Source organism: Amphiura filiformis, chromosome 9 (genome assembly GCF_039555335.1).
Source record: "Amphiura filiformis chromosome 9, Afil_fr2py, whole genome shotgun sequence".
Classification (NCBI taxonomy): Eukaryota; Metazoa; Echinodermata; class Ophiuroidea; order Amphilepidida; family Amphiuridae; genus Amphiura; species Amphiura filiformis.
Genome location: NC_092636.1, coordinates 102,143 through 116,564, shown reverse-complemented (window position 1 = coordinate 116,564; position 14,422 = coordinate 102,143). Strand labels below are relative to the sequence as shown.

Here is a 14,422-nt window from a genome sequence, read left to right as displayed (position 1 = left end):
AATATTCATGGTTGCACCTGCAGGTACTTCTTTTGAAAGTCCTAAACAAGGTATAGGAGTCGCTGGTAGGATATGCAGCTTATAGGACACGGATAACCTCTATTAATCAAGAAATAAAGGCACAATGATGAAAAACCAATTTGCAGTATTGATTTGCAGTTGATATGCACACAGTGTTCTTGAACATGAGAACTAGCATCGTGCTTTCTGTTTATTATCACATTCAAACTAGCGTATTGCTTTCATTTATTAGAAACAAAAAAGTGTTTTGATTTTGTCCTTCCTTTAAGATCATTGTTTCTTGAATTCTCAACCAATTTCAACAAATGAAGTCTCAAATCAGACCTAAAGAGTACTATTGGCTACTTGTTTGAATTTTGACATAGTTGTCTTTGTTTTGTATATACAGGGGTGAACATAACTGGTACCTTAATTCTTTTGTGAACTGTATGTATGACTATGAATACATTTTTAAGTTGTATTGCCTTTTTCCGACCAAAACATCAGAAAATTGAATTTCATATTTTTAATATAAAATCCAGAAAATGTTTTATGTGTTTGTAATTCATACTGCACAAGTCTGATATATTCATATAAATCACTGTTGTGAGTATAAACTTGGATTTTTTAATATCATCATGGCAAGTGATTTGGAGATTACGGGTAATACAACTATTTTATGGCCTTACCAGAATCAACCAAGGTACAAACAAAAATGTAAAGGACTTATCCTTGACAAAACAAAACAATTACAACTCAGATAGTAATTAACAGTAATGGCACCTTAATGCTCTTTGTGTTAGACCACAGACTTCCACGTAAAAGTTTTAAGATATTTTCTAAAAATATCAACGGACACTGAACCAATATTAGACTTGTTTGTCTTTATTTTAATGCATTTTTCATATTGATTCCAAATATGGTCTTGGGAATTTACAATTATGAAATTTTTGAATTAAAAAAATTGAAACTTGTCATCTGCAGTCGACACCTGCGGAGGGAGTTAATTACCTTCTTTGTTCGTCATCTGATTTCTCCACTGCAGTCACCAATGACGGCACAGCGGATGATTCACGCTTACTTATTGCAAATGCAGGAATGTCTGCATCCTCTGCCTCTTGCCTTCTACTGGCCTTTTCCTCCACAACAGTCTCAGATGGTCTTCCATAGAAATTACTTCCAAAGAAATCACCACTTGAAGTGCCAACATTATGAGATGGTTGTTTATTTGTGAGTCCAGTTCTTTCAGCAGTATTGGTTTTTGTTGGTGCTTTGAATGGATTAGTACTGGCTGGTTCATCAAAGGATTTGGACCTGAACTGTGTTCATCAAAGGGATTTGGGCCTGCACTGTGTTGTGCCTCTTCAGGCTTATCTGCACCCACAGCTTCATCAAAAGGATTTGCTGGTGGCATCTCTTCTTCAAATGGATTTGGTGGTATTTGATCAGTGAAAGCAGTACTATCTATGGTGTCCACATTGTGTTCAATACTATCTAGTGATGTGATGTGTGACTCAATACTGTCCTCAGCTTCATCATCAGGGTTAGGTTTCTTCTTCTTTGACTCGCTAGTGGTTGAGCCACCTGGCAATCTCTGGTCGTGTTCTTCTTGCTGATTCGTTTGGGTTTGGAAGCGTTGTTCTTGTTGATGAGTTGTTGCAACATTGTCAGATCTTGACTTTTCTTTAACAGGAGAGTTCTTTTTACTATATGTACCCACTGGAATGACAATAGACCCATCATCATCAGAAGGACTGTGAAGAAGATTGCTGCTGATCTCAGATTCATGGAAACTGCCATCAATTGCTACATTGGGTTCAGGGTCTGTTAATGGACTGTCAACTTGCTTAGTTCTTGGTGTTGTGTATGTACTGGTTGGGTCTGAATATTGATGAACTAGACCAGTTAAACCTAAACAAAATAAACAAACAAAACAAGATAAATAACATGAGTTTAAGAAAGCCTAGCTGCACACACTGGAGAGGTTAACAGGTTTTTTTTTTTTGTCGAACAGATTTTATAGTAAAGGCCAGCACACCGTGGCAATGAATATTTGAGTCACAAGTTTGCTTTATAAAAAAAAAATACATGCACTCGATTCAAGGCCCATTCACTGATCTCAGTGGAGGTGTAAAAAAATTTAAATTGTTTATAAATTACCTAAGTAAAAATGAAGGATAAGTCAAAATTGTCATTAGGTATTTTTGAAATGAAAAAATTGGGGAAAAATCAAGGAAAATTTCCTACTCAAGAAGAGAAATTACAGAGTCTTTTTGTCTTTAATTAGCTTTTGGCTGAACCACTAGCAGGCTATGTTAGTACATCAATGACAATGACAAAAGTACCAAAATCTGAATTTGGATGATTTTTACGATCATTGAATGGGCCTTTAATACTCGATTGGACATAGAATGAACTCCTAATTATATGTATCATGGAGTATTCTATTATGTGTGTTCAAAGCAATGTGGTAACATTTCCATAAAATGTTAGTTGTCACTGTACGATGTGTCCCCTTTTAAATTTGAGCTGAACAAAAGAGGTAAAACAAAACTTTTTAGACCAATTCTAGGAACACTTCATCTTCTAGAAACACCACCAGTGTTGCTGGATCAAGTCATCACTCATGACTAGGAAACCAGACAAGTAGGTTTCGAAATTTCGAGTCTCCATAAAATGTGAGTACTTTGTACATTGATATGTTTTTGTCGAACTTAGCTACAAATTGAACATTGAACTATCAAAATGAACCTCTTCCAGGACCTCGATGCTATCATGGGTGCTGCACACAAGATGCAAGGGGTATGTATATTATTATGACAGACAGTCTTACCTAGTGCTCTAGGTGTGCTTGGTTCACTCACTGGGCTGTCCCTTGGTGGTGCCCAGGACCCTGATGCTATCATGGGTGCTGCACACAAGATGCAGGGGGTATGTATATTATTATGACAGACATTCTTACCTAGTGCTCTAGGTGTGCTTGGTTCACTCACTGGGCTGTCCCTTGGTGGTGCCCAGGACCCTGATGCTATCATGGGTGCTGCACACAAGATGCAGGGGGTATGTATATTATTATGACAGACAGTCTTACCTACAATCTACGAAAAAAGTCCTTGGAACGCTTGGTACACTCTGTCGAAATTCCGTGCAGAATTTCATATGATCATGGAAATGACGTATATTTTGCCTGGGAACAAGCATGACATCTACAACAATGATTTACCCTTCCCTCTCCCCATCAATCAATGTTGGAACACATTGGGAAACCGCTGAAGACTTTGGTATTTCTCAACATTGCACGGGGAGAGGGGGTGACAGTTTTCCGTTATTTACACGCAAGCGTTTCAAGACTTTTTTCGTTGATTGTCTCTACCGAATGCAAAATATTTCATCTAAATTTCGTTTTTTGTGTCATAACTCAAAAACGGAATGTCGTATGAGCTTCATATTGCACACGATTTGAGAGTGGATTATATGCTTTGAAATCATAACAAAATTGTTAATAAAGAAATTGGTTTATTTAGGGAGTGGTCACTGAAACCACCCCTATGCTAAACAACACACGTTTCGTAATTATGGCTCTAAACTGCTCTAAAATGTCATTTTTGTCCCATAACTTAAAAACAAAATGTTGTATGATCGTCATATTGCACACGATTTGGGAGTATATAATATCCCTTTGAATCACAATAAAATTGTTGATAAAGATGTTGGATTATTTAGGAATGGTCACTGAAAACACCTCCTATGCTAAATTACACACATTTCAGTAATTATGACTAAAATCTCGTGTTTGTCTCATAATTCAAAAACACTACAAATATAGTTTTAAAAAATATTACAATGTTTTGCAGCATGTTTTCCAAAATGTTTTTGAATTTTATTAAAACGTTCTGTACCCTTTATAATATAATCCAACATGTAAATGTTTTTTGTAAAACTTGCGCTTGCCGAGTATAGGCTTATCCGAACTAATCAGAAAGATTGTGATGTAACAATTTGAAACAACTCATTTCTGAATATTATTTATAATAAGATACGCTTTTGCGGTGAGAAAAAAAGAAAAAGAAAACAACAATTGAATACACTTAAAGAAAAAAATTCGACCACCACAGGGACTCGAACCATTCGCATCAATGAATAGTCAAAAGATTACCAGTCGAAGGACTAAGCCGTTGCGCCACGCTGCCATTTCGCAATCGAGGTAATCAGTTTTGGTCTTTTATAGTAGTCAGGTATCGGGAAAGTGTAAAGCTGCATAGTGCAAATGGCAAAGTGGATCAGTTTACCATAATGACAAAATGGTCCAAAATCCACATTTTATGGTTTTTAGGCCATATCTCATGGAGCCTGACGTTCGTTTACCTTGGCTACACCAATTGAGAATGTTTGAATACAAAAGGAATGACAAATTGATCGCATTTATGACATTTGTTAACAGTTTGCCATTTTGAATTGAAATAAATATCTATACGTATATATTAATATCAATGCAGGGCAAACTGCTCAGTATGCACGCTATTCAATGCAGCAGTTTACCATTACAGATTACCATTATGGGTTTACACTTTACACCCTTTGACTATTCGTGTTTTAATTGCGTGAATCATCGCTAAATTATGCATTCATTATTTTCAATGCTTCTTTTTTTCTTTCTTTGTATTAAAAATAAAGAAAGAAAGAAAGAAAGAAAGAAAGAAAGAAAGAACGAAAGAAAGAAAAAAGGAAAGAAAGAAAAAAGAAAGAAAGAAGGAAAGAAAAATGAATGAATGAATGAATGAATGAATGAATGAATGAATGAATGAATGAATGCACGAAAGACATTTGACATAAATAAAAACATGAACGTGGAAAAAGGTTGAAGTGACCGCTTATATGTTCAAATTGCAAGCAGCTTAATCACGAAGCTCACGTGGCCGAGTGGTTAAGGCATAGGTCTTGTAAACATGAGGTCCTGGGTTCGATTCCCAGGCGGTATTACTTTTTCTGTTTCATTTATTATTTCGACGGTGAACCCGGTGAAAATATTTGTTTATTATAAATACATGAAGTATACATTTTGATTTATTTTTTCTGTCTTTCTTTCTTCCTTTCTTTCTCTATGTTTGATTAATTAATTAAATTATTTCTTTCTTTCTTTCCCAAAAGCCCCAAATGAAATACTTTCCGATTTAAATGTGATCTTATAATAGTCCTACAAACTCCCTCCGCCCTACCTCACATACATCCCACGCCCAACACCTCGCACGCACACACCCCCACATTATACACACCCCCATACACAAAAATGTGAAGCACAAATCTGCTGAAGATAGTTGTTACATCATGTCAAAACAAGTTAATGCTATCTACTGAAGATAGTCGTAGTTTATTATTGACTTCCTTACAATCTTAACGTACATGCGGTTTTAATATTTAATTAAAGGTGAACCTCATTGAAAATAAAGTTATATATCAATGGAAAGCGTATGATGTCAGGAAGCAGAAAAGAATATTTTTATTTGCATAGCGTACCAGGCTAGACATAATCTCCATGCAAAGATTGGATATTGGCACCCCCTAAATTATAAAACTAAATCGTTCAAATTGGGCGCTTTCGTTGATGACGCCAGCCCAGGGACACACAGTTACTTCCGGTTTGATTGTAAACACAATGTCCGTGTATTACTGTGGCATGCATAGGGCCAATGCACGAATTCAGTCATTGTCAACTTACTTTACATGAAAAATATCTAAAATAAGAATAACATGAAGGAAATATCATGATCAAATCAAGAATGAAGTTCCTGAATAAAGTGTGTGGATTTAGAAATGGGGAAAGTGCTGGCCGGGGTGATTTGGGATAGGCCAAGCCATCCACGATGTGCATAGGGAATATTGCAGTAAAGCACGAAGATTAGCCAAGAGCCGGAATGAAAACAGATTACAAAAATAACTGCTAGTGCTACCAGTTCAGATCGTCGCACCAAGTTGAGATGAACTTATCACAATGAGAAAATGAAGGAATAGAATAAGGTACATGTACAGGATTTTTTAATTATTTCTTAGCTTTACAACCGGTCATGGCCGGTCATGTATGATAGGCGAACTCGTATATTGATACATACGGGATGAGCTCAGTGACTGACTGAGTCTCACTACGCCGAGTGTTCAGTATCCGCGACTGTGTACTTGCAGACAAAATGACCGATTTGATATTCACATTCTGATATTTCCAACTTATTGCTACTTCATCAGCAAAATTTATTCCTGTAAATGTTCCAAATATAAGGGAACGATTGATCAAATCTGCTGAAACACCCCATGCAGCGCTAAGTGCTACCAGAGGACGAAGCCCAAGCGAGTCGCTGTGTTTGTGCATATCCGTCCCTGCACTTCAGCAGCTATTTACGCATCGTGTTCGGTAATCCATAAAACATGAATGTTTCACTTTTTCAGTACCATACACTGATTGTACTATCATTAAAGAATCGTGACACAAGTGACAATATTTTAATTTTATTCAGATTTCAGAATTCCATCAAATAACGGTCTACTAAGCCTAAATTGTATTTATTTTATAATAAAGTATCTGCCCGAGTATCTGTTTCTTTCAATCGCGATTCTGTGGAAAGAATGTATTACGCAATGCGCTAAATATGAAAACCTTTATATGGGCTGGATTTGATGAAATCGGCGAATTTTTATTATTTTTTTGATTACTGCAAGACGATATTTTTTTTAATCAGATATTTTAAATGAATCAAGAATAGGGAATGTCACAAACAAGTATTTAATTTGTTATTCGATCATGTTTATTCAGTCCATGACATGAACGGTAGCAGCAAGCATTTGCGCATGGGATTGATCCCAGCGCAAAATTCAAACTCAATTACCCAGTTATACCCAGGCAGTTATGACTGATTTTGTCAAAAATTTACGGAAAAATTTATGTGTTGATGATAATTCTATTATTTCTAATATATATAGAAGGAACCAGCAACTTGAAGATTCCTCTAATTTCAAGCTTTATTGTGAAAATCAGACTTGCCGGGCAGCTTGCAAAGTACAGGAAGCAAGTCTTGTTTACATGTTTCCGAGTAGGATCACGTGATCTGTAACCCTGAGCTTACGCCACGAGCATTCTCAAGGTCATAGGCGATTGATTTGGGTGCTTTTTGGCGCCTTTAAAAAGACCAAAAATTCAATAATTTTTTAATTATTCAGCTTTATTGGCCATCAAAAAAATCGGAAAAAATAATTTTTAGTATCCTGACATCATAAGCTTTCCATTGATATATAACTTTATTTTCAATGAGGTTCACCTTTAAAACTCATTTTTCTGTTTTGTAACGTTCGTTCACCTATCTGACAAGTGCTATGAAGGTGAACTTTAAATATTAATTTCAAAAATAAATTAAACAACTCGGAATCATGCACCTTAGAGCCGCGATACGATTTCTCGGTTTTGAGATATAGCATAAAAATTTCATTAAATGCGTGTATGTTAGGGTATGGGGTGTTTCAGTGTCCACTCCCTGAACCAACCAATTTCTTTATCAACAATTGTATTATGATTCCTAAGTACATGGTCTACCTCCAAATCCTGTGAAATATGAAGATCATACAACATTCTGTTTTTGAGTTATGGGACAAAACGACATTTTAGAGCAGTTTAGAGCTATAATTGCGAAATGTGTGTATTTTAGCATAGGGGGTGATTCCAGTGACCACTTCCTAAGGAAACCAATTTCTTTATCAACAATTTTGTTATGATTCCAAAGCATATAATCCACTCTCAAATCGTGTGCAATGAGAAGCTCATACGACATTCCATTTTTGAGTTATGAGACAAAAACGAAATTTAGATGAAATATTTTGCATTCGGCAGAGACAATCTACTGAAAAAAGTCCTTGGAACGCTTGGTACACTCTGTCGAAATTCCGTGCAGAGTTTCATATGATCATGGAAATGACGTATATTTTGCCTGGGAACAAGCATGACATCTACAACAATGATTTACCCTTCCCTCTCCCCATCAATCAATGTTGGAACACATTGGGAAACCGCTGAAGACTTTGGTATTTCTCAACATTGCACGGGGAGAGGGGTGACAGTTTTCCGTTATTTACACGCAAGCGTTTCAAGACTTTTTTCGTTGATTGTAGTGCTCTAGGTGTGCTTGGTTCACTCACTGGGCTGTCCCTTGGTGGTGCCCAGGACCCTGATGCTATCATGGGTGCTGCACACAAGATGCAGGGGGTGTGTATAATATTATGACATACATTCTTACCTAGTGCTCTAGGTGTGCTTGGTTCACTCACTGGGCTGTCCCTTGGTGGTGCCCAGGACCCTGATGTTATCATGGGTGCTGCACACAAGATGCAGGGGTATACGTATATTATTATGACAGACATTCTTACCTAGTGCTCTAGGTGTGCTTGGTTCACTCACTGGGCTGTCCCTTGGTGGTGCCCAGGACCCTGATGCTATCATGGGTGCTGCACACAAGATGCAGGGGGTATGTATATTATTATGACAGACAGTCTTACCTAGTGCTCTAGGTGTGCTTGGTTCACTCACTGGGCTGTCCCTTGGTGGTGCCCAGGACCCTGATGCTATCATGGGTGCTGCACACAAGATGCAGGGGGTATACGTATATTATTATGACAGACATTCTTACCTAGTGCTCTAGGTGTGCTTGGTTCACTCACTGGGCTGTCCTTGGTGGTGCCCAGGACCCTGATGCTATCATGGGTGCTGCACACAAGATGCAGGGGGTATGTATATTATTATGACAGACAGTCTTACCTAGTGCTCTAGGTGTGCTTGGTTCACTCACTGGGCTGTCCCTTGGTGGTGCCCAGGACCCTGATGCTATCATGGGTGCTGCACACAAGATGCAGGGGGTATGTATATTATTATGACAGACAGTCTTACCTAGTGCTCTAGGTGTGCTTGGTTCACTCACTGGGCTGTCCTTGGTGGTGCCCAGGACCCTGATGCTATCATGGGTGCTGCACACAAGATGCAAGGGGTATGTATATTATTATGACAGACAGTCTTACCTAGTGCTCTAGGTGTGCTTGGTTCACTCACTGGGCTGTCCCTTGGTGGTGCCCAGGACCCTGATGCTATCATGGGTGCTGCACACAAGATGCAAGGGGTATGTATATTATTATGACAGACATTCTTACCTAGTGCTCTAGGTGTGCTTGGTTCACTCACTGGGCTGTCCTTGGTAGTGCCCAGGACCCTGATGCTATCATGGGTGCTGCACACAAGATGCAAGGGGTATGTATATTATTATGACAGACAGTCTTACCTAGTGCTCTAGGTGTGCTTGGTTCACTCACTGGGCTGTCCCTTGGTGGTGCCCAGGACCCTGATGCTATCATGGGTGCTGCACACAAGATGCAGGGGGTATACGTATATTATTATGACAGACATTCTTACCTAGTGCTCTAGGTGTGCTTGGTTCACTCACTGGGCTGTCCCTTGGTGGTGCCCAGGACCCTGATGCTATCATGGGTGCTGCACACAAGATGCAGGGGGTATACGTATATTATTATGACAGACATTCTTACCTAGTGCTCTAGGTGTGCTTGGTTCACTCACTGGGCTGTCCCTTGGTAGTGCCCAGGACCCTGATGCTATCATGGGTGCTGCACACAAGATGCAAGGGGTATGTATATTATTATGACAGACAGTCTTACCTAGTGCTCTAGGTGTGCTTGGTTCACTCACTGGGCTGTCCCTTGGTGGTGCCCAGGACCCTGATGCTATCATGGGTGCTGCACACAAGATGCAAGGGGTATGTATATTATTATGACAGACAGTCTTACCTAGTGCTCTAGGTGTGCTTGGTTCACTCACTGGGCTGTCCCTTGGTGGTGCCCAGGACCCTGATGCTATCATGGGTGCTGCACACAAGATGCAGGGGGTATGTATATTATTATGACAGACAGTCTTACCTAGTGCTCTAGGTGTGCTTGGTTCACTCACTGGGCTGTCCCTTGGTAGTGCCCAGGACCCTGATGCTATCATGGGTGCTGCACACAAGATGCAAGGGGTATGTATATTATTATGACAGACAGTCTTACCTAGTGCTCTAGGTGTGCTTGGTTCACTCACTGGGCTGTCCCTTGGTGGTGCCCAGGACCCTGATGCTATCATGGGTGCTGCACACAAGATGCAGGGGGTATACGTATATTATTATGACAGACATTCTTACCTAGTGCTCTAGGTGTGCTTGGTTCACTCACTGGGCTGTCCCTTGGTGGTGCCCAGGACCCTGATGCTATCATGGGTGCTGCACACAAGATGCAGGGGGTATGTATATTATTATGACAGACAGTCTTACCTAGTGCTCTAGGTGTGCTTGGTTCACTCACTGGGCTGTCCCTTGGTGGTGCCCAGGACCCTGATGCTATCATGGGTGCTGCACACAAGATGCAGGGGGTATGTATATTATTATGACAGACAGTCTTACCTAGTGCTCTAGGTGTGCTTGGTTCACTCACTGGGCTGTCCCTTGGTGGTGCCCAGGACCCTGATGCTATCATGGGTGCTGCACCCCATATATTCAACACAGATGAATTGAAAGATAATTGGAAGGCAAAATTCCCAGACCTGAAACAAATGTTTGCAGATATAGAAAGTTAAATAAATGCACAACCATGCAGACATCAGCGTGCAATTCATATAATTTAGTTTTTTATAATGTGATGTTTGGTGCTAACATATTTACATTATTTATGGATATCAAGTCACAATGTTAACCATGCATTTTCAAAAATCACCATAAAAACAGGTATAAGCATTGATCTGAAATTGTATCCTTAAACAAGAATGGCACATGGAATTCCTTATGGACCCTTAGTGCGTATGATTTATTGAGCAAAGTATACACCTTTTCACAGATTTCCATATATACCCTATTCATGTTGCATACATCCTGATAATGACAGAATTAATGTGAATCTTTGTTCATGGATGATACCCTCTGGTCTATTCCTTCTGCCCCCCTGGAAGTCAAACCATCACTTACACAGTGACTAATGGTTTATGTTAATTGCACCTACAAAAGAAAGTTACCTATTTATAAAGTTGCATTTTAACAAGAAACATGTGTGTGTCTTTGTATATGACTGATGTCCCAGGCTCTGTCTCACCACTTTACACATATAAACACCCCCCCTACACACACACCCCTACTAACCTTGAAGGTAGTTCTTCATGATGTGAGGCTGTTCAGAGTCTCTCAGGAAAGATGAACGCTTGTAATAGGTCTTGATGGTCTTTGCATCACTTAACATGGCATCTACATAGCTATCCATCAAGTAGTCATTAAGACCCATTCTAATCCACGCCTACAACGGTGTAAACAGAAATAGATTTGAGCAAGTGAATGTATCGCATGATAACTCATAAAGTCACTGTATGATTGAACAAGATTGCATCATTTCTTTTTATTGTCAAATTTTTTTACAAAAAAACCCCCTTTTTTTTGGTACTTTTTCGTAACTTTTTTCGCAAACGGACCTGGTTTATCTGTGCATGCTTTTAAAAGGGTACACAATGTATTGTTGGTCCATTGTTGGTCGATTTTCTTTATATCAATATATTATTGAAAAATAACACTTAGATGCTTTGCAAAAGTTCATTCTACAAATCATATACTTTGAAAACGTGCTTAATTTATTGTTATTAATGAGTTATGTATGTTTAACAAAAGTGTTGTTGTTTTAGCTCTCTTTACAACATAATTCAAGAACCACATGACCTACAAAAGTATATCTGTGATATTTGAATTCTTCTACACGCTCGCTATGAAATGATCAATGCAATTTTTGCAAACGCTCACTACCATTCGCAAGATGCTGTGAACTACCAAATCACAACAGTTTAAAATAGTTGCTGACCTTAAACAACAATTCATACATCAGCGTACGTGATTGGTCGAGAGCCGGGTATAAACAATGTTAATGCCCAGTGGCCCGGATGTGCGATCGCAGGGTAGGGAAAATGAAGGAAAATAATGTATTTTAATAATGTTACTTGTAATTTTTGTTATTATTTTGATGAAATGAGAATCACAAAATGTTCTGGTATGTATGAACGGGTTCATTCATATATTTTCCTAATTAAATAGTTGTTTATGCCCTCAGGCGCAAGCAGCCCCTCGGGCATAAACAACAGTTTAGTAAAAAAATAACTCCTAAATAAAGACTTCAAACACAAAATGTGATATACCGTAATACCTCGTCTACAAGCATATCGAGTGCTTCTGATGAACGGTCGATCCTTCATGTAATTATTTCGTGTAATCTAATCCTAACTCTAACCCTAATCCTTACCCTAACCCTAAGCCTAATCCTAATCATAACCCTAATCCTAACCCTAACCCTAATCCTAACCCTAATCCTAACCCTAAACTAACCCTAACTCTAACCCTAACCCTAACCCTAATTTCGTGTAAAATTACATGAAGGAATAACCTGATGAACGCTTAATTAATCCAGTCGCCATTATGGAGTTTGAGCAAATAAATTACAGATCCAAGCATATGGTTGAATCCAACCAACAGTGTCCACGGGCCAAAAATAAAAGTCCAAAATAAAAATGTCTCCACAATTTTTTCCTTTTGCCCATTGATTGATGGCATGTTGGCCTTATAGGAACCAAAAGTGCCATCACTAATCTTGAAAAATAAATCCAGGACGTGTGATAGTAAATGTGACATCAAAACCCAATGTTACCTACGAATACCACTAGGATGCTTTCACTATCGCAATCAACCTAAAACAAATGGAATATTCCCATTAACACTTTTTTTCGTAATGTAGACCACGGGGTGTCAGGAAAATGCAAGCTCAACCAGAAAATATTTGTTTTAATTTTATAACGCTTGATCAATATGATCTTAGTCAATTTATGCTAGTTTATTTTTGAAAATGAAGTTTAGGTCAGTTTCTGTATTTTATTTATCAAATGAGTATAAATTTACATATTGTATTAGAACAAGTGGGATATCTGTTTTCAGGAATATTAGGAATTACACGCATACACCTAATGCTTTATAAAATGATAGGTGAAGAGACCCGGGTATTCGTAGGTAACATGAGCGATTTAACAATTTCTATGGTTTAGAGGTTCAAATTTTGCTATATATGATAATGAACGAATAAAATGGTAGTTTTTAGATCTCTTTCAGATGGTACGTCCAAATGAATAAGTGATTTTACCTTAGATCAAAATGTATTTGATGCTTTTAGCAAAATTTTGAACACTTCATTTTGATATACAAGTAGTTAAACAGCAAATTTACATAATAAATAATTGTTGAATGAATCCGTATATGGTCATGTTTTTTGAGGTGGGACCCAATTGTGTCACATCTTGCTATTGGTCAAAAATCAACTCCTTTTTTGTATTTCTGATTATATTTCAAAAAGTTTTCACCCAAACTAGTAAAAGTATACATTTTTAGAAAGCATATATTGTCATGATTGCAAATCTGTAAAGTTTGAGTGGATATACAGGGTGTACCAAAAAATATACAGGGTGGTTCCATTGAAAAATACTGAAAAATTAAATTCCTTTACCACTCCAATATTTCTACATAGTATATTAAATTGAAAAATGAACTTGATATTTGGAATGTACACAGTTAGTCCTTTCATTAAATATATAGTTTGTACTATATTTAGTAAGCCCATTGTGTTATACAGGGTGTGAAAAAAGTTGTAAATTAAAATTTTTAATTTATGTAAAATTTCCCAAAGTGTCATTAAATTTGGAAAATATATTCAAAATAGTTTACAGAATTGCTATAATATCAAATTCAAATATCCAATTCCTATATAGGGTGTTCCAAAAATCAATATACAGTGAATAATTAGTAACAAAGGTACATGTACATGAGGCGTATACATGCACACTTAGCCTACATCAATAAACTATTTAACAATAACCAAAGATCAATATGTCATCAGAATAAATCCTTTGACTGTAATAATCTCCTTTGAGAAGATTTATTTTATATTTCAAAGATAAAACAATATTGAAATTTATTTCATATGCATGCATGCAAAATTAAAGCCCATTGTATTGTATGACACCCATTCCACTGCATTAATTAAAAGCTTGTTAAATTCTTAATTACTATGTTTATTAAGATTAACTAGGCAATTATAGTTATAGAAAGTTAAAAATAAGATTAACATTATGCAAATGCATTTTTACTTCTCCTAGGAAACAAAGTGCATAAATTTTATTAATGAACATCAACTTCCCATTGGAATTACACAGAGCTCCTCCGCTTCCGGCTCCTCCACTTCTGGCACCACCCCTGACTAATTAACTTAATTAAGCTGTTGTAATTAATTAATACATTTGTTTAATTGTATTTGTTATTAATTCATTAGATTAATAATTTAT

The 14,422-nt window shown here is 37.5% G+C and overlaps 1 protein-coding gene across 1 annotated transcript in view; it reads right to left on the bottom strand.

The window, feature by feature from the left end:
- Positions 1–14,422, bottom strand: part of LOC140160440 (uncharacterized) — a 73,573-nt gene that overhangs the window by 18,728 nt on the left and 40,423 nt on the right. Inside the window, 13 exon segments of the mRNA XM_072183676.1 lie at positions 1,089–1,911; positions 2,834–3,040; positions 8,274–8,351; positions 8,533–8,610; positions 8,792–8,869; positions 9,049–9,126; positions 9,306–9,383; positions 9,437–9,514; positions 9,697–9,774; positions 9,826–9,903; positions 10,084–10,161; positions 10,344–10,612; positions 11,198–11,352. Coding sequence (XP_072039777.1) covers positions 1,089–1,911; positions 2,834–3,040; positions 8,274–8,351; positions 8,533–8,610; positions 8,792–8,869; positions 9,049–9,126; positions 9,306–9,383; positions 9,437–9,514; positions 9,697–9,774; positions 9,826–9,903; positions 10,084–10,161; positions 10,344–10,612; positions 11,198–11,352 — 2,156 coding nt within the window.